The sequence below is a fragment of the Marmota marmota genome, unplaced genomic scaffold (genome assembly GCF_001458135.2).
Source record: "Marmota marmota marmota unplaced genomic scaffold, marMar, whole genome shotgun sequence".
NCBI classification, from domain to species: Eukaryota; Metazoa; Chordata; class Mammalia; order Rodentia; family Sciuridae; genus Marmota; species Marmota marmota.
Window position 1 is genome coordinate 65,124 of NW_026000143.1, and position 23,738 is coordinate 88,861.

At 37.7% G+C, this 23,738-nt stretch overlaps 1 protein-coding gene and 1 long non-coding RNA gene across 3 annotated transcripts; one reads left to right on the forward strand and one right to left on the reverse strand.

The window, feature by feature from the left end:
• Window positions 1–621: 621 nt before the first annotated feature.
• On the forward strand, window positions 622–14,717 carry LOC125611432. The gene is made up of 3 exons (XR_007341617.1): window positions 622–1,112; window positions 2,851–2,964; window positions 14,142–14,717. It is a non-coding gene; the product is annotated as an uncharacterized LOC125611432 (long non-coding RNA).
• On the reverse strand, window positions 6,867–22,954 carry LOC125611431 (ankyrin repeat domain-containing protein 26-like). 2 transcript variants are annotated; one of them, XR_007341616.1, is made up of 7 exons: window positions 22,880–22,954; window positions 21,756–21,936; window positions 16,614–17,555; window positions 14,962–15,093; window positions 10,873–11,121; window positions 9,980–10,150; window positions 6,867–7,916 (listed from the first exon to the last, which is right to left on the reverse strand). XR_007341616.1 is itself a non-coding variant. In XM_048786261.1 (6 exons), exons 2-6 carry the CDS (start codon window positions 21,789–21,791, stop codon window positions 10,088–10,090), a joined length of 1,422 nt encoding a protein of 473 aa, XP_048642218.1. In that variant the 5' UTR covers window positions 21,792–21,936; window positions 22,880–22,954; the 3' UTR covers window positions 9,440–10,087. The 2 variants fall into 2 exon arrangements, 1 of the variants encoding a protein (XP_048642218.1); XM_048786261.1 differs by lacking the exon at window positions 6,867–7,916 and having other exon boundaries at window positions 9,440–10,150.
• Between the last annotated feature and the right edge of the window lie 784 nt (window positions 22,955–23,738).

Sequence of the window (23,738 nt, forward strand, 5' to 3'; positions counted from 1 at the left end):
GCAAAGATTTTCCTATTTAGGAAAATTTCTCTATCATTAAAATCTGGAATATAAACTTTTTGTTTTACCCAAAGATGATTTCTTTCTTCTTCTGAGGACCTCCAGTGTGCACTTCCTCTCTGTTGAAGCATCTTCTTTTTCTTTTAAAATTTTTCCTGGTTGTACTTTGGAACAATTTCTAAAAACCTTAGAATGTAAACAAATTATTGTACCTTGATAAGAAAAAAATATCTCAATGAAAATATAAAGTTCTTGGATATTTCTGTTAACAGAATTTTGTTTATCATCTTATAAAGTTTCTACAATAATTTGAGAGTTCAAGATTACTCAATGGTTGTTTTATCTCTTGAAACCAAATTTATAGTAAAATATATTTATCTCAAATAAAAATTTGGATCTATTTCAATTTATTTTTAACTAGGAGTGCACGCTTATATGGGCCATGGCATGATGTAGCTGAAATACGATCTTTGTATACATTTACTCATTTCTTGCAATTATATAGTCAGGAATTAGAATAAGGGTTTCTTGATTTTCATAGGAACATTGCCGGCTTTTGTTCCTGCAATGCAAATGCATCCCTATAACCTTCCGAATTAAAAGCAAAATAGAAAGCATATGAATTTCTTTAACTTGTCATATTACTCTGCAATGTGTCTTCATAATACAGCTATAAAGAAAAAATTAGGTTATTTGGCTTTGAAAATAAGTGAGGCTCAGGGCTGCAACTTAGAAACCTGTGGAATTAGATTTTGCCTGAAAAAGATATTTCCTTAGCATTTCCAGGCTCTGTGTAGTCTCAGAGGCAGGTCTGGGTGGAACAGGAAGTGCAGGTTCGTGGCTGGAAGGCGGGACCAGAAGTTCTGAGTGACAGTGGACAGACCAATGGGAAGCCCGGGAACATATGGGAGGCGGGACCAGGAAGCCAGTCAACAGGCCAGGCTTGGGGCGTTACCATGGTGACCCTAGTTGGTTGCATTCCTTTGTCTGAATTTCCTGGAGGCGGCAGGATCCTCTGGTGGGCGGTGGCTGCCTTGTCTCTGTGACCTGCACTTGTAGCCTGTGTTCTCCTGTCTTTGGTACCTTCCCTTGCAGCACGTGGGACTTTAAAAGTGAGTCTTAACAGCAGACGCCAGTGTTCCTACCAGATCTTAAGGCAGTCTGCCCTTGGGACCCAGGGCAGGTTGTTTAAGGGTTAAAGCACTGCTGGCTGGGGGTCTAGTACAGACCCCATAGGGAGCAGCAGCTAAATTGTCCCAGCAGCTGAGTCACAGCCACTCTGATCCATAGGACAGGAATGTAGCAAAGAGGTTCAGGATGAACCTTGTGAGTCTTCACAAAAACAAGAGAAAATAAAATTCACTTCTCTAACAGGTAGAATCCTTGTATCAAGTCTCAACACAAATTTTCCCCCCTTTTCTCCCTCTCCAAGCTCAGACTCTAGTATATAGACCCCAAAAAACCTTTACCTAATATTATTTCAAAATATAAAGATTTCCAAAAACAATCCAAGAGAGTCCACAGAAGCGCTTTTCCCATGGGAGAGGACTGAACTTAACAACACGTCCCATTAGTCATCTTAATGACTCTTTGCATTTATTTAGGGTCTCTAGAATTATAAAAATGTTTTTTTTTTTCTTTCTACAGACAAAAACATTCCGTTTAATGTCACAGATTTTCTTCTACCTAATTCACTTACTTTCTACAATTCAGCCCACAATACTCTGCAATTCTAAGCATGATTAACTTCTAGAGAGAGATTCCATTACACTAAATGTCTACAAATCACTCTGGAATGCCCATACAGGCCACCAATTGTCACGTCTCACTACTAAAACACTCAGGGTCACTCCAGGTGAACTGGGCTGCACGAAATAACCACACAGAGACAGAGAAATGACTTTTCTTTGGGTCCTGTGATGGCTCCTCTGACTTTAGGGGTCGGGGAAGAGAGAGAGAAAAAGAGACAGGAGAGAGAGAGAGAGAGAGAGAGAGAGAGAGATGGAGAGATCACCTGCTGAACCCTTTTATTGGGGAAAAGCCAGTCAAATGAGGCAAGGGGTCAGGGTTCAGGGGGTTGGGTCTAGCTGGTGATGTCAGCTGTCAGCAGGTTGACTGACATCTGGGGAGGCCACGCCCATCTCATGAGCTGTGTGGGGATCATGGCAGGGCAAGCAAAAACATCAGAGGGAGGCCCCCCTAAAGAGAAGGGCCACAAGGGCTCAGCCCACCCTGTGCGCTCAGTGCCCGTGGTTCTCGCACACAGCCCAGGGCTGGCTGGCCACATGTCCACACTCTTGTCACTCAAGGCTCAGGGGCGCTGGGTTCCTATGTGGCAGCTCCTGACTCACCTCCCCTCAAAAGGTGAAGCGCTGGTCTTAGTGAGTCTCCATTATTTCTGCGCATCTATGTTAGAATTCCCTTGGGTGTCGTGTCCTGCTGTGGCCCACTGCCCCATGGCCCTGTGGGTGGCACAGGACCTCAGCATGTAGGTACTGATCTGCAGTATCCAGATGAAATTGTTGGGAACGGCATTCCTGGGAACTGTGCAGACAGTGAGAGGATGGACTAGGAGACTCAGGCTCCTGATGGCGCAGGGGCAGTGGGGCAGGAAACGGGGGTCTGGACACCAAGACCCTGAAGCAACGCTTGATTAGTGGTTGCACAGCCCAGAAGGATGTTCCCAAAGTCTGAGCCCGGAGCAATGCATAGGAGTTGGTGCCATTCTATTCCAAGGTGCAAGGTTGAACCTCAGTTCAAGCAGCTGAGGGTCTTTGACTGCGCTGAGCTTGGAGGGACTGTCCCCATTGCTTGGTCTCCTGCCTCTGCTGCTGTGGTTTTCTTCTGCAGGTGCCTGTTAGCCACTACAAGTCTCTGTGGGTGAACAGCAGTAACCAGGGCTGCTGGGGCAGCAGAGGAAGCCACCGCCTGTCAGCGCTCAATCTGCCCAAGTTCGTTTCTCAGGTGCTTGTTTTCTGTTTTTCCAGACTACATTAGAATCATGAAGCTAGAGAATGAGGAAGAGGAGGAGGAGATGGTGGATTTGTGGGAAGTGGTGGTTCACACAGTTCTGTGACTTGGGACACAATCAGAGAAGAAGTCACTTCTCTGGGAGGTGAGGGAGGGGGGTGGGGGGAACCGCTCCACTGATTCTCAATATGGGACAGAAAGTCCTGAACACTGGACAAGTTGCAGGACACCAGATAGGGCTAAGGAGCCGTTTAGGAGTTGAACTCCAGGTGGGAGCCGGGAGTGGGGTGTGAGGGGGGAAATGTATACATATGTGTATATGTAAACAACAACAAGAAACCATATATATATATTGCTCTTGTTGCTGAGAGATGGGCAAAGCTGATTCAGAGCTTGTGTATTGTGTGTGTGTGTGTGTGTGTGTGTGTGTGTGTGAGAGAGAGAGAGAGAGAGAGAGAGAGAGAGAGAGAGAAGAGCTGTGGTGCTGGGCTATTTTGACATGCAAACCCCATGATTGGAGGTGCAGACTGTCTTGGCCAACCCAGAGGCTGTTCCGCCAAGGGAACTGGAATGGTCAGCCAATCAATCACACAGGAGCTTAGACTCCAATACCTGCATGTAAAAGTGGCAGGAACTTAGACTGGGTGCTCAGATCGCAAATTCCAGGCCAAAACCAGCTCGGGAATTGAGCAGATGCCATTGAGAGATCCAAAGTGGCATGGAGAATTTCTGTCTCTCAGGCCTTGTGGCCTGGGGTCTTTACAGATCAGAGAGGCCAAAGAGTCCACGCCCACCTCCCCAGTCCACTGAATGGCAGGGACAGGGGCTGGGAGAAGACCAAGGGACGGAGAGACAGGCTGAGCTCAGGTGGGAATCAGCTTTGCTGGGGGTGGTTCAGGTCTGAGAGACCAGAGCTTCCCAGCTCCCCTCCCCTCCATGAGCCTCCAGAAGACCTCCCCAGGGAGCCTCCCCCCCCCAACTCCACTGAATCAGTGAAGCCAGATTCACAGATAGGTAGTTGGTTAGGTAAATCGAGCCTAATATCTAGTAAGATACAGAAAATGGAGAGCATTATGGAGAATGGAGTCCAGGAACGAGAGCAACACTTGGGGAAATTGAAATGTTACTGTCCCCAAGGCCTGGAACCCATCCTAAGGAACTGTTAATGAAGCAGCTCCCAGCAAACAGGGAGGTGCTCATCAAACTGCCCCAGGCCCTTCCTGCCCAATTACTCCTCCAGCCCACCTGTTCCCACCTTTTAGCCTTCCCACCTGCATTCTGGATAGAGGGAAGCAAAGGACAGGAGTGTGGCAAAGCTGAAAGAAGACCTTAGCTACAAAAGAGGGATCCATGGATTCCGCCTTTCAGGTCCCCTCCTTCCTTCGGGGAGAAGTCTTCTCTGCTGTGCTTTAATAAAGCCTTCCACTGTCCACTGTGCCCTTGCCCAGGCGGCTTGTTGGTGTTATACTCCAGCATTCGGGGAGCAAGGACTCTCACCAGTCAACAGAAGTCAAATCAGCACTGAGCAAAACCACCGCAGGGAGAAGAGGAACAGGGTGGGTGGAGAAAAAGGAGCTCAGGGCTCTGCATCAGCTTTGCCCCCCTCGAAACAAAAACAAAAAACCAACAAAAAGCACACAAACACAAAAACTTCAGTATCTCCAAGCAGCAGAACTGTGAAGGGCCAGCTCTATTCCCTGGGCCGTGCCCAGGGGAGTTGGGAGGGCTACTGACCCAGAAGCACGTGGATTTGTTAATGTGGGGAAAAACCCACCTAAAAATACCTGGGGAACCAAGAGAGTGAGTGCCCTCCCCAGGGAGCAATGGCAGCAGCTCCTGGCACAACCTCAAGAGGGCACCCAGGGAAGTCAGGCACCCAGGGGAGTCAGGCCAGGCACCTTCTGCACCTCCTCCAACAGCCAGCCGAGAAGGGGCTCTGAGGACCCTAAAGGCTGTTTGGCACAAGCAGCAGAAGGAAAGAAAGGGGGGAAGGTGGGGAAGAGAGAGAGAAGACAGACAGAGGAGAGGAGGGAGAGGGAGGGAGGAGGGGGTTTCACTAGAAAAACTAGGGAGAACACGTCTCAACATTGTAAAAGCTATCTATGCTAAGCCCCAGGCCAACATCATTCTAAATGGAGAAAAATTGAAAACATTCCCTCTAAAAACTGGAACCAGACAGGGATGCCCTCTTTCACCACTTCTATTCAACATAGTTCTTGAAACACTGGCCGCAGCAATAAAGAAATCAAAGGGACACAGACTGGAAAAGAAGAACTCAAATTAGCACTATTTGCCTATGATAGGATTCTATACTTAGAAGACCCCAAAAATTCTACCAGAAAATTTGTAGAACTAGTAAATGAATTCAACAAAGTAGCAGGATATAAAATCAACACCCATACATCAAAAGCAACTCTGTATATCAGTGACAAGTCCTCTAAAAGGGAAATGAGGAAAACTACTTCATTTACAATAGCCTCAATAAAAAATAAAATAAAATAAAATACTTGGGAATAAACCTAATGAAAGAGGTGAAAGACTTCTACAATGAAAACTACAGAACACTAAAGAAAGAAATTAAAGAAGACCTGCGAAAATGAAAAGATCCCCTTTGTTCCTGGATAGGCAGAATTAATATGGTCAAAATGACCATACTACCAAAAGCACTGTACAGATTTAATGCAATTCCAATCAAAATCCCAATGACATTCCTCATAGAAATAGATCTGGAAAAATAAGAGACCCAGAATAGCTAAAGCAATCCTTAGCAGGAAGAGTGAAGCAAGTGGCATCACTATACCAAACCTTACACTATACTACAGAGCAATAATAACAAAAACAGCATGGTATTGGCACCAAAACAGACTGGTAGATCAATGGTACAGAATAGAGAACACAAGAGACCAACCCACAAAATTAGAGTTATGTTATATCAGACAAAAGTGCCAAAAACATGCATTGGAGCAAAGATAGCCTCTTCAACAAATGGTGCTGGGAAAACTGGAAATCCACATGCAGCAAAATGAAATTAAACCCCTATCTCTCATCATGCACAAAACTCAACTCAAAGTGGATCATGGACCTAGGAATTAATCCAGAGATGCTGAGTCTAATAGAAGAAAAAGTAGGCCCTAGTCTTCATCATGTGGGATTAGGCCCCAACTTCCTTAACAAGCTCATATAGGACAAGAATTAAAATAAAAAATTCATAAATGGGATGGATTCAAACTAAAAAGCTTCTTCTCAGCAAAAGAAATGAGATGAATAGAGAGCCTACAGCTTGGAGGCAAATTTTCACCACACACAGGAACAGAAGGTGCACACACACAACACAAACACACACACACACACACACATTCTTCATCTCCTTTAGTAAATATAGCACAATACCCCAAAAAGTCATCTCCAGTCGTGTGAAGTCACATGACTCTACTGCAGAGCAGGAAGGCCCAGGTGCCACCCCCTTACAGAAACACAGTGTTTGTTGATTTGTTGTACTGGGGAATAAACTCAGGGGCCCTAAAGCACTGAGCCACCTCCCCAGCCCTATTTTGGATTTTAGTTGGACACCGCGTCTCACTGAGTTGCTTAGCACCTTGCTTTTGCTGAGGCTGCTTTGAACATGCAATTCTCCTGCTTCAGCCTCCCAAGTCAGTGGGATGACAGATGTGTGCCAGCACATCCGGCTCCCAGTTATTTTATTTTGAGACAGGGTCTTTCTAAATTACCAAGGCTGGTCTCCAAATTGCCATCCCTCTGCTTCAGCCTCCTGAGTCATTAGAAATGGATGTGTCCTATCACACCCTCCTGGAAATGGATTTAATAAGATCATATGAACCAAATCTCCTTGTCAGAAACTCAGAAATGCATTGTGAGCATCTTGCAAATGGTTCAGAGATAAATATAGGTACATAACAGTTTCTATCTAGAAAGAGGAGCATAGATAAAACAAGTTAATAAAATAGTAACTTTGGGGGAATATTTCCTAGGGATTCTTTGCACTACTGTTACAAATCTTCTATAAATCCAAAATTGTCAAAATAGAACATTTTTGAAAGAAAAATGAATTTTTAAAACATCACCAAGTAACAGCATACTTGTTAATCATATCAGTTTTTTTATGAGTGTTGTATTGTAGTTATCTAGCATGTTCTGATTTGTAGAAAATATTAAAAAATCATGAATGATGACACATGTTAGCAATTCACTTTAAAATGCTTCAGTGGGCAAGAGTACTTTATACCAGAATCTGCAACTTCAGTATTATTTTCCAAAATTGTATAATCAAAGAGAAAAGCCAAAAATCATTAAGCAAATGCTGTTTCTGATTAGATAAGTCAGTGCTTCAGATTAAAATTACAAAAATTTTACAAAGACTGTATGTGTGATGGTACTATAATAATTCTAACACAGTAACACATTAATGAATGGATTTCCCCCTGGAAACACACCCAATCAACATAACCAGCATATCAAAATAGCATTGTCTAAATCTCTAGACCCACATTCAGTGATACATTTTTCATAATATAAATAATCCATCATTAATGTGACATTTAGGATCCACAAAATTAGTGTTGATCATTTGGTTGTTTGAATAAAGCTTAAATGCTAGCATTTAGACAGTTTGAAAACACATATCTCAATAAAAACTGGTTTGCATTTGCACTTCTAATTTTCTTGTAGATGTACATAAAGTTTCTTATTTTGTGAAGTTCATCATGTATATAATACACACATCCACTTCAATAGTTTTTAACATCATACATTTCATCAAACAATCCAAGTATTATATCAAGAGTCTGAAAAACACAATATTAGCTTTCATATCATCTTTTTTCTTAAAAATCTCTGTATATCCTTGTGATGTTTCCAAAAGTAGATCTTGTCTTGGTTTATTAGTAATTCTTAAAACAGAGAAGCTTCAGTGGCTCAAGATTCAAATTCTGTAGCAAGTGGAGAGAAAAAGAATTAAAGATTTTATAAGTATGAATCAAGTAAAAAAGTTGAGAACTTCTTTATCGTTCATAAGAATGAAAAATAGATATGTTCACAATAAAAAAATTACCATGAAAATCAATATGCCCATAGTGTTACCTACAGTTATCATCATGACTGAGTATCAGAGATCTGGGCTTCCCACCCCTTATTCATAAACTTGACACCATATGCTAGGGTACTCTGGCAAACTCTGGGATGACTATGGAGATGATAATGGACACCCCTCAACAGTCATGTATTATAGATTAAAAAGCAGGCAAGCAGGCAGTTGACATACAGATTCCTTGGCATTATGACAGGTATAAAACAGGACCCTATGGGGACACTGAGAAGGGACTTCTTTTCCAAATTTGTGTCAGTTTTGGAGGTCCTTTATTGGAGGTTATACATGAGTTGACACCTGAAGGATGAGGAGAAATTGTGACAGAGAAGAGGTACATGCAGATCATGAGAGGAGGAAGAACACTTGTAGAATCACCAGTGGTCCACTGTCACTAGAAGCTAGAGTGCAGTGACAATACCAGCAAGTGAAAAGAGATAAGGTTGAATAACTTGAAAAGAATCAAGTTAATTTGAATATTTTGATTTCTTGATAATCAGGAACATACCTCAAAATTTTAAAGGCCATCTATGCTAAGCCCTAAATGGAGAAAAATTGAAGGCATTCCCTCTAAAAACTGGAACAAGACAGGGATGCCCTCTTTCACCACTTCTATTCAATATAGTTCTTGAATCTCTAGCCAGAGCAATTAGACCAATGAAAGAAATTAAAGGGATACATAGAGGGAAAAGAAGAACTCAAATTATCACTATTTGCAGACAATATGATTCTATGCCTAGAAGGCCCATAACATTTCACCAAAAATCTCCTAGAATTAAAAAATGAATTCAGCAAAGTAGCAGGATATAAAATCAACACCCATAAATCAAAGGCATTTCTGTATATCAGTGACAAATCCTCTGAGAAGGAAATGAGAAACATTACCCCATTTACAATATCCTCAAAGGAACAACAACAAAAAAAAAAAAAAAAAGAAAGAAAAAACAAACAAACTTGGGAATCAACTTAATAAAAGAGGTGAAAGATTTACACAATGAAAACTACAGAACCCTAAAGAAGGAAATCAAAGAAGACCTTAGAAGATGGAAAGATCTACCTTGCTCTTGGATAGGCAGAATTACTATTATCAAAATGACCATACTACCAAAAGCATTATGCTAAATTTAATGCAATTCTGATCAAAATCCTAACTCTTAAATATAGGCAACTAGAAAATAATAGTAAAGCTACAAAGATTTATTATTCAGTGAACCAATTCAAGAACTTAAAGAACATTCCTTGAAGATGTTTTCAAGCATTTACTGCTGCCATATATACATTCTACCCATCATCTGGATAAATTAAGCATTTGGCACTGAGCCAAGTCAGAGCAACCACCACTGGGGAGAACAAGATAGCTGGGTTGGTGTCACCAGGACTTCAGGAGAATCCTGTCTGTTCCTTCTGTTATTCACAGGCCCCAACACTGACTCTGGGAATATTTTTAACCACTTTGTAAGCTATACTTCCCTTCATCCCTGTGATGATCTTTCCCTTTGTCACAAGTATGACAACGTAGAGAGGAAAAACTATAAAGGACATTTTGTCTCTAGGTACCATCTAAGGATAATATCAAAGATCAAAATTAAAAAGCAGTTCATCTACCAGGTGCCAGAATGTGCCGGGGGTGTAGTTATAGCAATATTGCACACATAGGGCTGAAGTTATAAAAGTCTAATAGACCAGATTGCATATAGGAGAACACTAAGGGAAGAAAGCTTGATAGTTTGCTTCCAGATGTAAAATGCAAAGGTGGGTGAAAGATAAATATTAGTACATTCATTTCCCAATATTACTTCCACAAATTAGATGGTCTAGTTAGCTTTTGCATGCTACTGATCTCAAAGTTATGCAGTAGAGACAAATTAAGGAGATTAAGTTGCTCTTTCAGTCTAGGTTTTGACGTACTTGTGGAACTTGGATTCATCTATATGGAAGTGTCTATATTTTTCCAGTTGTATTTCTTAGAGTTTTCAGTTCAGATTCCAGATTGCTAATTCTGAGTTCCATCTGAGTTTATATTGAAGCAAAACCAGTCTGTCTTAGCTGTTCTGAAACTTCTGGTGCTGCTGCCTGGGTCTAAAGAAAATTAGAGAATATATCTTAAAAATAATTTATAACCCAAATAATTATTATATATTTTGTTTAATTCTGAGTCAAAAATTCAGACAGCAATTTTACATGTGTAGAAGATACTAGACTTTAAACTTTACTCATCAGTGCCAATTACATTAAACCTGAACTAAAAATAATCGAGTTCTTCCTCTCCACCTTCCCTCCTCACCCCTGCCCACTTCCTCCTCCCATCTTCCCCTCCTCCTTTTGATTGCAGATGGAACCCAGGGCCTGGCCCAGGCGAGGTAAGCTATGTACCATCCAACTGTGATCTCAGCCAGGAATCCTTCTCATGTTAGCACTCAGATCATCCGATAATTTAAAGAATGATAGAATCAGTTCAATATAAAAACTGAAAAATTTAACCTAACAATTCAAGTATGTTATCTTCCTGCATCACATTTTTCTTTTGCTCCTCGTAGACTTCCTGATGCCCACTATTATTAAATATCAAATGACTATCTGATGACAATCATTACTCAGATCAAGTTAGTTATAAGAATGATGTCAACTGAGGTATTTGAAGAGGGCATCAAACGTCTTCTTCCTCTTAGAAATCTACAAAACAACTTTGCTCAATGATAGAGGATACTCATATAACGATATATCCAAAATGCAATTTACAGGGAAGTGAGTTACAGCACATTACAGATAAATGATAAGATAGCCTGTAAAACCAGAAGTACTTGTTTTTGCTTCTTGTCTAAATCCCATCTTGCTGGTTCTTCAGTGCCTCCTTCCTCTCGAGTGCCCTGTGTGTGCCTTGGGAAGTTTACTACATCTTCTTCCAGCTTCTTCTGATTCTTGTCTATTGTTTCAAATCTATCCTGGATACTTTTTAGAGAAAACAAGTTCTGCAAAAAACACTGGTAGTTTGCTTCCAGACGTAAATGTTTTGAAGATGCACTGTCCATCTTTGTAGTAAGATCATTTATCTGCATGAATAAAAAACACAGTATCAAAATAAGATGCTGAAAATATTTGATACAACATCTATACCAGCATTGTGAGGAGTAGATTAAGTTTCTATAATAGGGTATATTAGCTTTTTAGTTGGTTGAGGATTACAGATCTAAAAATCCCTATTCTGGCTACACAATGAATTTTGGGGGAAACTTAGATTTTTTTTTTTCCCATACTGACAAAAGTGTGAGCATTCCACAGATGAACTCACTATTGGATTAAGTAAATTTAATTTTGTATTTAATCAATGAAATACAGTTAGAATAAAAGTCTTGACAGGTTGACCTATTAACAAAACTTATTGGTATGATATAAAGTAGTAACTTTGTGAAAACAGCTGTTAGGCAAATATATTTTCCATTTATTCTAGAATAGGTGTGAATATCAGATATTACTGTCACCTTGAGTGGATTTATATTTCTACAAGACAATCACCACGTAAACAATGTTGGTGACAAAAAAGTCAGAGAAAGTGCATGAAAAAGAAAAAATTATTTTTATGTGAGCTCTGAATAAAAGAGACCAAATGAGCAAAAATGGACAAGACAGAAGCACAGTACGAGCAAGACAGAGAGATGATGAAATCAGCACAATTTGTGAAGACTACCAAGAGGCAAAGGAATAAGAACATGTCCACATGTTAACTTGTAAATACATGTTCCCAGCCATGTAGTACTGGTAGAGTCAAGAAATGGAAGCATTTTAGGGTTCACTGATGATTGGCTAAGTGACATAGTCATAAAATAGAATTCTACTGGACAACAGAAATAAAGTAGTGATGCTTGCTACAACACCGAGGATCCCTGAAAACACTATTCTAAGTCAAAGAAACTGGTTAAAAAAAAAGACCTGGTGTTGTATAAATCTTCTTGTATAAACTATCCATTATGGAGTAATTTTAGAGTTGAAACTATAAACCAGTTTCCTCAACAAAATTCCCAATGTGCAAGAAGTAAAATCAGGAATCAGTAAATGGGGCTGGTAGTTCAGTGGTAGAGTGTTTGCCTAGCATTGAGAGCCACTGGGTTTGGTCCTCAAATAAAAATAAAGATATTATGTCTATCTACAACTACAAAAGAGTTCTTTTAAAAGGATCCATAAATGGTTGGTATCAAACTAAAAAGCTTCTTCACAGCCAAGAAAACCATTAAGAATATGAACAGAGCCTACAGATTGGAGAAAGTCTTTGCCACATACACCTCAGATAGGGCATTAATCTGCAGGATATACAAATAATTTAAAATATTTAAAAACAAAACAAAAAAACCAAATAATCCAATCAATAAATGGACAAAGGAACTGACAGACACTTCACAGAAGAACATTGGCAAATGGTCCACAAATATATGAAAAAAAAGTACATACAAGAGGAAGTGAGGGGAAAGGGAAAAATAATACAAGGGGGACAAATGAATGTCAGTAGAGGGGGCAGAGAGAGAAGAGGCGAGGGGAGGGGAGGGGAGGGGGGATAGTAGAGGATAGGAAAGGCAGCAGAACACAACAGACACTAGTATGGCAATATGTAAATCAATGGATGTGTAACTGATGTGATTCTGCAATCTGTATATGGGGTAAAAATGGGAGCTCATAACCCACTTGAATCAAAGTGTGAAATATGATATATCAAGAATTATGTAATGTTTTGAACAGCCAACAATAAAAAAATTTAAAAAAAAAGAAGAAATAAATAACAGACCTACACTGATTAAAGAATATTCTGAGTGAAAGGATAAATAAATGGTGATACATCCATATATTGGAGTACTTAATCAGCAATGAAAGAGTGAAGCATTATATGCACAATAACATGGAAGAGCATGAAAATAATTAAACAGTGGAGCAAATCAAACAAAAAGCCGAGTGTATACTTTATATATGCATTTATATTAAGTTCCAGAAATTGCACATTAATCCAAAATGAAGAAAGCAAATCAATGGTTGCCCAACAACAAAGAGGGACTAGAGAGGGGGAATCCAAAGGGGTGTCAAAAAACATAAGGGGATCATTATCTTCATTCAGTAATGGTGGGTTTGTGTGTATGTGTGTGTGTGAAAACTTATCAAACTGTACACTTCAAATATGTGCATGTATATGTCAATTATCCCTTAATAAAGCTAATAAGACTTCTTAAAAAAATGAAAAAAAAAAAAAAGGTTCAACATCTCTAACAATTAGAGAAATGCAAATAAAACTGCACTGAGATTCCTTCTCTCTCTGGTCAGAATGGCAATTATCAAGAATACAAATAATGATAAATCTTGGCGAGTGTGTGGGGAAAAGGTTCACTCTCACATTGCTGATGCGACTGTAAACTGGTGCAATCACTCTGGAAAGCAGTATGGAGAGTCCTCAGAAAATTTGGAAGGGAACCATTTGACCCAGTTTTTCTGCTCCTTGGTATATACCAAAAGGACTTAAAATCAGCATGCTATCGTGACACAGCCATGTCAATGTTTATACCAGCTTAGTTCACAATGGCTAAGCTATGGAAACAATCTAGGTGTCCTCCAACAGATGAATGGATAAAGAAAATGTGTTATATATACAAAATGGAAATATTCCTCAGCTGTGAAGAATGAAATTATAGCATTTGCCAGTAGTAAATGAATAAATCTGGAGACTATCATACTAAGTGAAATAAGCCGACTCAAAGGTTGAAAGTTCTGTCTCATAAGTGGATGCTAACACACAGTAAGGGGTGGGGAGGAAAGAATAGAAGTTCATTGGGTTAGACAAAAGGGATGGGAGTGAGAATGGTAATAGGAAAGACAGTCAAATGAATCTGACACAACTTTCCTATTTATATACGAATCCACAACCAGTGTAACCACATTATGTACAAACATGAGAATATGAAGTTATACTCCACGTATGTGTATGTTGAAATACAGTCTACTGTCATGTATATCTAAAAAGAACAAAAACTTAAAATATATATAAATTACTATTGTTTACAATTATGAATTATTAAAAAATATATTGGCTTTCTAGGGCTTGGGAAGATGGAGGGATTAGACCACTGACAGCTAAAGGGTTCCAGGCTTCTTTTCAAGAACATGAAAATGTTTTAAAATTGACTGTAAGTGGTTACATAACTCTGCTAATATACAAAGAAAACTGAAGTTTACATGTTAAATGGGTGGATTAGATGGCATGTGTATTACATATATCATAAAAATTTCTTTTAAGAAATCTACTGAAAGAACTTACAGATAACATTTTTTCATTGTCTAGCTTGGTATCAGTAACAGACATAATACAAATATTTATATGCTTTCATAATGTATCTAAAATGAAAGAAAAAATAAGGGAAAAGCCTAGGTTTTCCAATAATTAAAAAATAACCTACACCATACATGTATTTTCAGAAAAGCATAAAAACTTTTTGTATACTTTAAAAAAATTCATTTAATAATTATATGCAGATTCTGTATACATGAACAAAAATGAAGGTAATAAATGACACAATTCCCTGAAACATTCTATTAAATGGTACCTCTGGTTTAATTTTCCTTGACTCACCATGGAAGTCGGGATAGCATTAAAAGCTGCTGGGTTTAAAAAAAAAAAAAAAAAGTCTCAGCTTTCCTCAGGGTAGATATTTTTAATGAAAGATATATGACATTGTAACAGAAAAATTCCACAATAAAATTTTACGTGTAAGAAATAAGTGCAGTGTAAAGATCACAAAATATAATAAAATCAATTATAATGAAAACACAAAGAAAGCTGTTGATTGAAATGAGTGTACCAGAACAATTTTCATTACTTAAGCAGATTTACAGTTGACATGTTCGCTTTTTGTACATACTTGACTTGTCATTTGTCTTAGTGTCTTCTTTAAATCTCGTCTTTTGTCTTTTAAATTTGTGTGAAAACGTGGTGAAGCAGATTGTAATTTCAGGATACCAGCCGGTTGTTTTTCAAGATGCCTCACAACTACCTGATGAGATATTTCTGTTAATGATTTTGTTACTCAGCTCACTTTAAAAATATATTAATATTTTATAATGATGTTTACTCAGAAAAAAAATCACTACATACACATATTCATCCTATTTTTCACATGTGTGTACACTCCTGTTTATTTCTGAATTCCCTGAAGGAAACAGAAGGTTCTATACTCCTGCCTAATCACTGTCACATTCTTTAGACAACAGGGTCAAGCCCTTTCTATGTACTGCCCTCGATAAGGTTGCAATGCTTAACAATCCACTGAATTCTCAATCAGAAATGGTTATGCAAGTCTCACTGGTGGTGGTGAATTCTACAGAGGTTATTATCCCTCTTATTAGAGGCTCAAATACATACCCCAAATCCTCACATCTTCAAACCTTTGCTGAAATAATTCCAATATACTTCCATGAGGAATAAAAGAGACCCTAGGTGACCTGCTCTCCACCTCAGTGCCTGTCCTCTGCTCCTAGAAATCTCACTGGTCCTCACACCACTCCTGCTCTACATAAATCCTGCCACCTCATTAGTCTGGAAATGGGGGTTCAGTGCCAAATTAATGAACTGTAGACGGCTACAATTATCTTTGTACTGAAAGGCTATTTCAGATAAGCAATTGGGCCTTGAAATGAAGAAAACTATGAGCAAGTTTTATCATGGATATATGCAATAAATTACAGATTAAATCCACTGTTTTTTCTGCAGTTCATCACATTTGTCCCAACCCATGATAATGACAAACACACTTTTTAAAGAGGTGGAGAGGTCATGAATAAGGAAAAAAATATCAGGACAGTTATTTTCAGATTTAAGTTGAATTGACATGACTAAAAATAAACTTACCAACTAGAAAGATATAAAAATATAGTGAAGAAAATCTATTAAAAAACACAGCATCTACATTTCAGTTCAGCTGGAAAATCTGGAATGAACTGTCAAAGTAATTAACTCAATTGTTATTCCGTGATGGGATGTAGCTCATTGGTAGAGTGTGTGTTTTAGCATGGGCAGAGCTCTGGATTCAATTAACAGCACCAAAATTAGACATTGTTTCAGCATTATTGAGACAGTATTATTAATGTCATCATATACATCTACTAAGTCTGTGTATCAATCTCTCAAATCTTTATAAGAAACACAATTTCTTAAATTGAGGAATCTGTCATGTCCAAGTTTTAAAATTTCCTCCTTTTCAAATATCAAAATCCATTTTATCTAAGTTTTTTTGTGTGTTTATTTGGCATATGACTACCTAAGTTATTTTAAAATATACACATAGCATGTAAGAATTAGAGCAGGGAATTGGAAGACGTATCACTTCAAACACAGATCATTTATTTGCCCTGGGAATGAGGTCTAAGTTATATTTGCTGGAACTCAGGTTGTACTTCTGTGTTGATAACACAAAACACATTTATAATATATGAATTTTTATATTCATCAAGATTCAACATTTAGCCATAAGCAAATATCAGTTCAAGTTTTCCTTCCAAGACCCTTTATACTTACTACTTCTTTCTCCTTTCCATATTGATCCAGTTGTTCTTTTAAATGATTAGTTTCACTGGTTAATTCCATATATTCATTTTCCAGCTTGAGATAATGTTTGTCATTCTGAGCTTGAATTATTTTTATAATATCCTGAAATTGGGTTTGGATATTAATAATTTCATCTTTTTTATCATTAGCTTTGTTCTGATAGTCATGCAATTGGTCTTTCAGCAATGTAGTTTCACTCTGTAGTTTAGACACCTTCTCTCTAGAAGCTTCCTGCTTTCTGAGGTGTGCATTCCTTTTTCTTTGTTCATTTTGATACCCGTGTTCCATCCCCTTCAGTTGGCACTGTCTTTGTTTTAGGTGTCTGTTTACCTGTTCTGTAGCCAAAGTCATGACTCTGAGAGTACCTCTTGTCTTACGCAGCTCGTTTTCGAGGTCACTAGTTTTTATTTCAGACTTTGGAGCCTGTTGGGAAGGAATCTCACTACTAACTTCTAGGTTAATTACATCAATGTTCTTTTCTTCCTGTGAACTAAAGTCTTTATCTCTGGCTCTCTGGAAAGCAAGTTCTAGATTTCTTTTTGGAGTTGGACTTTCACCCTGATGGTGTGGAGCAGCACCAGGTCTGGCAGGGTGGGATTTGACTTTTGTTTCTGGTCTTTCTGTGCTCTGTTTTTCACTCTCCAGTGTGCAGTTTTGCAGTGTACTCTCAGCTTTCCAAATATCCAGCTGTTCATTATCCTGGAATGTTTTTGTAAGTGTTTTCTCATTCATTTTGTCTGTCCTTGGAAGGTCAACATTCTTTTCTGTTAAAATTTCAGTACTCTTAAGGCACTTCTTTTCCTGGTTCTGATATTTTATTGGGTCCATTCCCAGTCTCCTCATAGAGATTTCATCCTTCGTCTTGTGATATTTATGCAATGGCTTGTTGTCTGACTCATCTCTAGTAGGAATCTAAGTAAAAGCAAAGAGAGACATTTTGCTATAATTCAATAAAATGACATTTTATAATTTCCTCTAAAATTAAAGAATAACCTGTACATTTATACAGTGAAAGGGTTTCAATAGATACTCCACTGAAGAAAAATCAGATGTAAACTTCTGAGCTTATAGAAACATAAATTCCCAAAAGTTCAAAAAGTTAATCCAAGAAAATGGATCTATGAGAGTAAAAGGAAATTTCAATTTAAAGACTGTCAGAATTGCCAGGTACAATGGCACATGCCTATAATCCCAGTGGCTCAGGAGGAGCCAGGAGGATCACAGGTTCAAAACCAGCCTCAGCAATTTAGCGAGACCATGACTCATTCATTAAAAAATAAACGGCTGGGGATGCATCTCAGTGGTTCAGCACTCTGGTTCCAAAAAAAAAAAAAAAAGAAAAAGAGGATTGAAAAATTCTGAATTACAGCAGACTGAAAGAATAGAGTAACTGAAGAGTTTGCCAATGTTAAAAAAAAATTTTTGCAGAACAGAAAACAGAGAGACAGACCCACATATATAATCTCATTCTAGAAAAGGCATCATAAACATGCAAAGGAGAAAAGATAAGTTCTTCAACAAATAGTGCTAGGAAAACTGAAAACTCATATTTAGTACGAGAAATTTAACCTCTATTTCTCACCCCACACAAAACACAAAGTGGATCAAGGACCTAGACATTAGGCAAGAGACCCTAGGCCTATTAGAATGTGAACAGAGAGCCTACAGAGGACTGGAGGGGGGGTGTTTGTCACTGACACCTCAGATAGAGCATTAATTTCCAAAACAAACAACTCAAAAAAACTTAACACCCAAAACCACAAAACAGAACAAATAACCCAATCAATAAATGGACCAAAGAACTGAGCAGGCACTTCAAAGAAAAAGACATGAAAACAGTAAACAAATATATGAAAAGAAGTTCAACATCCCTAGCAATTAGAGAAGTGCAAATTAAAACTATACTGAGATTGCAATCTCACTGCAGTCAGAATGCCAATAGTGCAAGTAAAATGTGGCATATATACATAATGGAATTTTACTCAGCAATAAAAGATAATAAAATCATGGCATTTGCAGGTAAATGGATGGTACTGGAGAAGATAATGCTAAATGAAGTTAGCCAATCCCCCCAAAAACAAATGCTGAATGTTTTCTCTGATATAAGGAGGCTGACTCATAGTGGGGTAGGGAGGGGGAGCATGGGAGGAATACATGAATTCTAGATAGGGCAGAGGGATGGGAGGGAAAGGGAGGGGGCAGGGGGTTAGCAAGGATGGTGGAATGTGGACATCATCATCCAAAGTACATGTATGAAGACACAAATTGGTGCCAACATACTTTACATACAACCAGAGATATGAAAAAATGTGCTGTATATGTGTAGTAAGAATTGTAATGCATTCCACTGTCATTTATTTTTAAAAAATCAATAATAAAAAAAGAATGCAAGTAACAAAAAATGTTGGTGAGGATGTGGGAAAAAGTTTCACTCATACATTGCTGATGGGACTGCAAATTGGTACAATCACTCAGGAAAGCAGCATAGAGATTCCTCAGAAAACCTGGATGAAACCATCATTTGACCCAGTTATTCTGCTCCGTGGTGTAAACCCAAAGGATACTACAGTGACACAGCCACATCGATACTTACAGCAGCTATTCACTAAAGGTAAGCTATGGAACCAACCTAGGTGCCCTTTAACACATGGATAAAGAAAATGTGTCATATACACACAATGGACTCAGCCATGAAGAATAATAAAATTATGGCATTTGCCGGTAAATGGATGAAACTGGAGACTATCATGCTAAGTGAAGTAAGCCAGTCCCCCAGATCCAAAGCTTAATATTCTCCTTAATCTGTGGATGCCGACACAGATAGGGGTGGAGGAGGGAATTGAATTAGATAAAAGAGAATAACGGGCTGGGAGGGAATGAGAAGGATGATACAGTGAACCTGACATCACTTTTCAATGTTCACATATGAATACACAACCAGCAAAACTCCACATCGTTTTCAACCACAGGAATGGGATCCTAATTAGCATAAGTTATATGCCATGTATGTATAATATGTCAAAACACCTCTACTGTCATACATACCTAAAACAAAAAATAATTCACTATTTTTATGTTGATATAACTTTTAGAATTTTATTTTCTACACTTTAAACAGTTAAAAATTGCAAATATTTTATTATGTACCTACCTGTTGGGGTGGCTTCAGTGGCAAATAAAAGAACATTTAACTTTAAGAAGAATAAGTTTCCAGTCTGACAGCTCAAGCATTTGACCAGCCTAGTATGAGCCTTAGCTCTACATCTACTCAGACACACAAGAGATCCCCAAGTTCTTTTCCTGAAAGTATTTCTCCCTTATTATATTTCTAACATTTTGGAGCAAAGTATGAGAATTGCATCTATTGATAAATGATATATCTAGGAACAGCACTAACCACATGTATGTATACCAATGAACAATGTATCACAATTCTGAAAAGGAGGGCGAGGCTACAAACATAGGCAAGTTGTAAGATTTTTCTCCAAGTATTTTGCCTCTGCTCCTAGTGCTCATCCACCAAGCCAGTTATTTCTGACCTATGAATGGATAAACACCAAAGAAGGCTTGTGTTTCAAAATACAAATGACAAATAAGGCAAAATGTGCAAGGCTCTACTCAGAAAATCCTGAGATTGCTACTCAGCAGCATTTGTTTCATCTCAGTGAGGTTTGATACATAAATCAATATAAGAAAGGGGAAATAAACTGACTTTATTGATTAGGAACAAATACTTACCAGTAACTTATTTCTAAGAACATATTATGGTATGCCATTGTTTCCAAAGGTGTTTTGCACTGAAATAAGAGATTACTTGGAGCAAAGTGTTTCTCTTCTCAAGAATGAGGAAATGATATACAAAATCAGGGTCCTCACTGGCCACACTTTTCCTCCTTACTTAACAGTGGGAGCAATAACGCACATTAACACACAAAGGGAGTGAAGTCACTGCTCCAAAGTAAAACATCTACTATTAGAAGCAAGGGTTTTGAGATCATAGAGAAATCATCTATTCCTGTGGAAAATATTAAAAGGCCTTTCTCTTGATGAGGCTACTCTCAAAGCCATCATGGGACTGCTGCAGAGAAATAGAGTTGACTTAAGAACATTACTGAATTTAATGAGACAAAAAATGCCACCCTCACCCCCAAAATATGTACATTATGGTTATGTATATATGGATTTGAAACCCTGTATACTTTTACATGATAATTACTGTTTAAAATGTTACACACACACACACACTTGAAAACAATAGAGAAAAATAACTCAGGAAACGTATCCTTTTGACACACATCCGTCTCTTTTTGTTTGCAAAGATGTTTTACTGAAATTCCATATTGTAAATTCTGGCATTCTGTAATCATGAAAGTTGTCTGTAGGTTTCATTTTGTTCTGCTAAAATCTACAAGTTCATTTCAGCAAGGTTTTTGACCACATATCAGCATGTAGCGGAAAGTTCTAAAAGGTTAATTAAAGAGTGGTACCTTAAAAAAAAAAAAAAACTCAAGAGTAGGTTTACTCTTTTATTTATTTATGCATAAATGACTTACATTTCAACTGCACAAATGACAGATAAATTTGTCAGAGTGAAAACATTTCTTAAATACAGGTAGAGATGTAATTGTAAAATACTTTAAAAATGTATTTAAATAGTTTTATAGCTATTTAGTCTGTATCTTAACATAAAAAAACCCTAAATTGGCATTTATATCAGTGATCAAAGTCAACTTCTTCATTCAGGAAACAAATGCTGAACATCTACCAGATGCTAAGATTTGCAATAACTGATTTTGCCATAGATGCCATCATTTAATTTTAGAGTCAGATTACATTATTTTAAACCCACATACCAATGCTTTGGGAGACCATAGACTGCTTATCGACGGATGACCTGGAAGTCTGTATTTCCTGGCATTGTGGGCGATGTCTGAAGTGTGTGGATGTACACACACATGATGACTGCATGTGGGTGAAACTGCCCAACAGCACATTCCTCAGACCACATTGCCACCATTAAGTGAAACATGGCCACATACAGTAAGTTAAAGGGATTTTATAAATCATACAGAGGAGATAAAGAATTTGAAACTCTACTGAAGGATCATTTACCTGATCAAAATGATTTCCTGCAGTCCTCAATTTCATACCCAATGTATCGACAGAGATTTCAGCTTGCTTTCTCACTTTATCTTCTTTGTTATATTCCGCTTCTTTTTCTTTTAACTGGTCCTTATTTTTTTCACGTAAAAGTTCATCATTTCTTCTCTTTGCCTCTTCCTTCAAGGCACACCTCGAGTTAAATATGGTTATCTTTAAATTAATTTTTGCCAGAAATGAAAAAAAAGTCTTTTTATGTTCTGGCTCTTTGTATGCTAATTTAGAATCCTAATAAAAATTCTATATTCTCTGAAGCTTTTCTTTTCTAGCTTCACATTTTTAATTTCTCCTTTATTCTTGTCTAAAACATATCTAACTGAAAGGCATAATAAAAGACTATTTTATTATTTGGTAAGTTTCTGTTACTAGTAAACCTTTTAGATACTTCAGAAAAGGAATTCTGAAATAATTTGGTAAACTGACCAGCTCAAAATGATCTTTTTTTGCACTATCAAAGATCCTCCCCAGTTAAAAAGATAATTTCAAGTCAAATAAGTTTTAAAGACTTATGAATACGGTAGTAATATGATTTCATCTTCATAAAATATGTCAGGTATACCTACAATTGACTTACAGTACAGCAGCATATTCAGAAATTCTTCTTTAAACATATATCTTTTGTATCACTGTAACCCAAAACTGGGATAAGAAATCTAATACCTGTTTTTACACTTTTTCTGTTTCTTTTATAGCAACATTTTCAACTTACCTTGTTGGTCATTATGTATTTTACAAACAAGTTAAAATCCCCTTTGGAACAATAGAGAACCTAATATTTAATCCAATAATAAAGATTAATGCCCTTTAACAGATGAATGGATAAAGAAAATACGATAAATATACACAATGAAATATTGGCCATAACAAGAATGACTTTATGTCAACATGTACTCCACCGTCATGGACACTTAAGAATAAAAAAAGTTCTTTCAATATAGAAATCTGGGGCTGGGGATGTGGCTCAAGCGGTAGTGCGCTAGCCTGGCATGCGTGCAGCCCGGGTTTGATCCTCAGCACCACATACAAACAAAGATGTTGTGCCCGCCAAAAACTAAAAAAAATCTAGGATATGATACCTCAAATCGTGGAGTTGTTGTTTCAGTTCTGCATTTTCCTGCTGAAACTCTGATAGCCCCTTTTTTTACCTCAAATAGGAATCTGAACAAATGTGATTTATAAATGAGAGTAAATTTTATTAAATTTATTTTTAATGAATGTTAATGTAAAAACTGTACCTGAGGGTCTAGCTCAGCACTAGCACATCAAACTAGTCATACAAAACCCTGGATTTGATCCCAGGCATGAGAAGAAAAACTACAAATGTATAAAAACATGTTTTAGGGCAGTGAAGAAAACCTCATTGGTGAAATACAAACTTTCTTGAGCAATTTAGAAATCCAGATCAAATATCTTTTTAAAGCTTCCCTACTTTCTATATTAAATATTCTTTAAAAAGTAAACAGAAATATAGAATATAATTTTTTCTCTTCTTTTGTTCTCACCACCACCTTTGGCACCAGGAATTGAACCCACAGGAGTAACATCCCAAGATCTTTTTCTTTTTTTAATTTTCAGACAGGGTCACACTGATTTGCTTACGACCTTGCTAAGTTGCTGAGGCTTGCTTTGAACTTTTGATCCTCCTTCCTCTGCCTCCCAGGCTGCTGGGATTATAGGCATGTACCATGGCACCTTGAGTGTAAAATGATTTTTTTCTAAATAATATTTCTTGAAACATTAATTGTAATAAAATAGTTAAAAATATAAACAAATAACACCAAATTCTGTTAGTTAAATAAATAGAGTTCTAGCAGAAGGGGTTGCATATAGCCATTAAAATTGTGACAGGGAAGAATATGCATTTAATTTTTAGAAGTAATCACATTTAACAATATGTTATCTAGTTTGTAAGAAATTTGTATTTTATTCAAATTT

What these genes read in the sequence shown, in the direction of transcription:
- LOC125611431 (XM_048786261.1), bottom strand. Translation starts at nt 21,791, where the DNA reads ATGAAATTGAGGACTGCAGGAAATCATTTTGATCAG. An exon ending in CAGGAAATCATTTTGATCAG is followed by an intron (nt 17,556 to 21,755) that starts GTAAATGATCCT and finishes GCTTTTACTTAG; the next exon opens with ATTCCTACTAGAGATGAGTC. An exon ending in ATGGAAAGGAGAAAGAAGTA is followed by an intron (nt 15,094 to 16,613) that starts GTAAGTATAAAG and finishes ATATCTCATCAG; the next exon opens with GTAGTTGTGAGGCATCTTGA.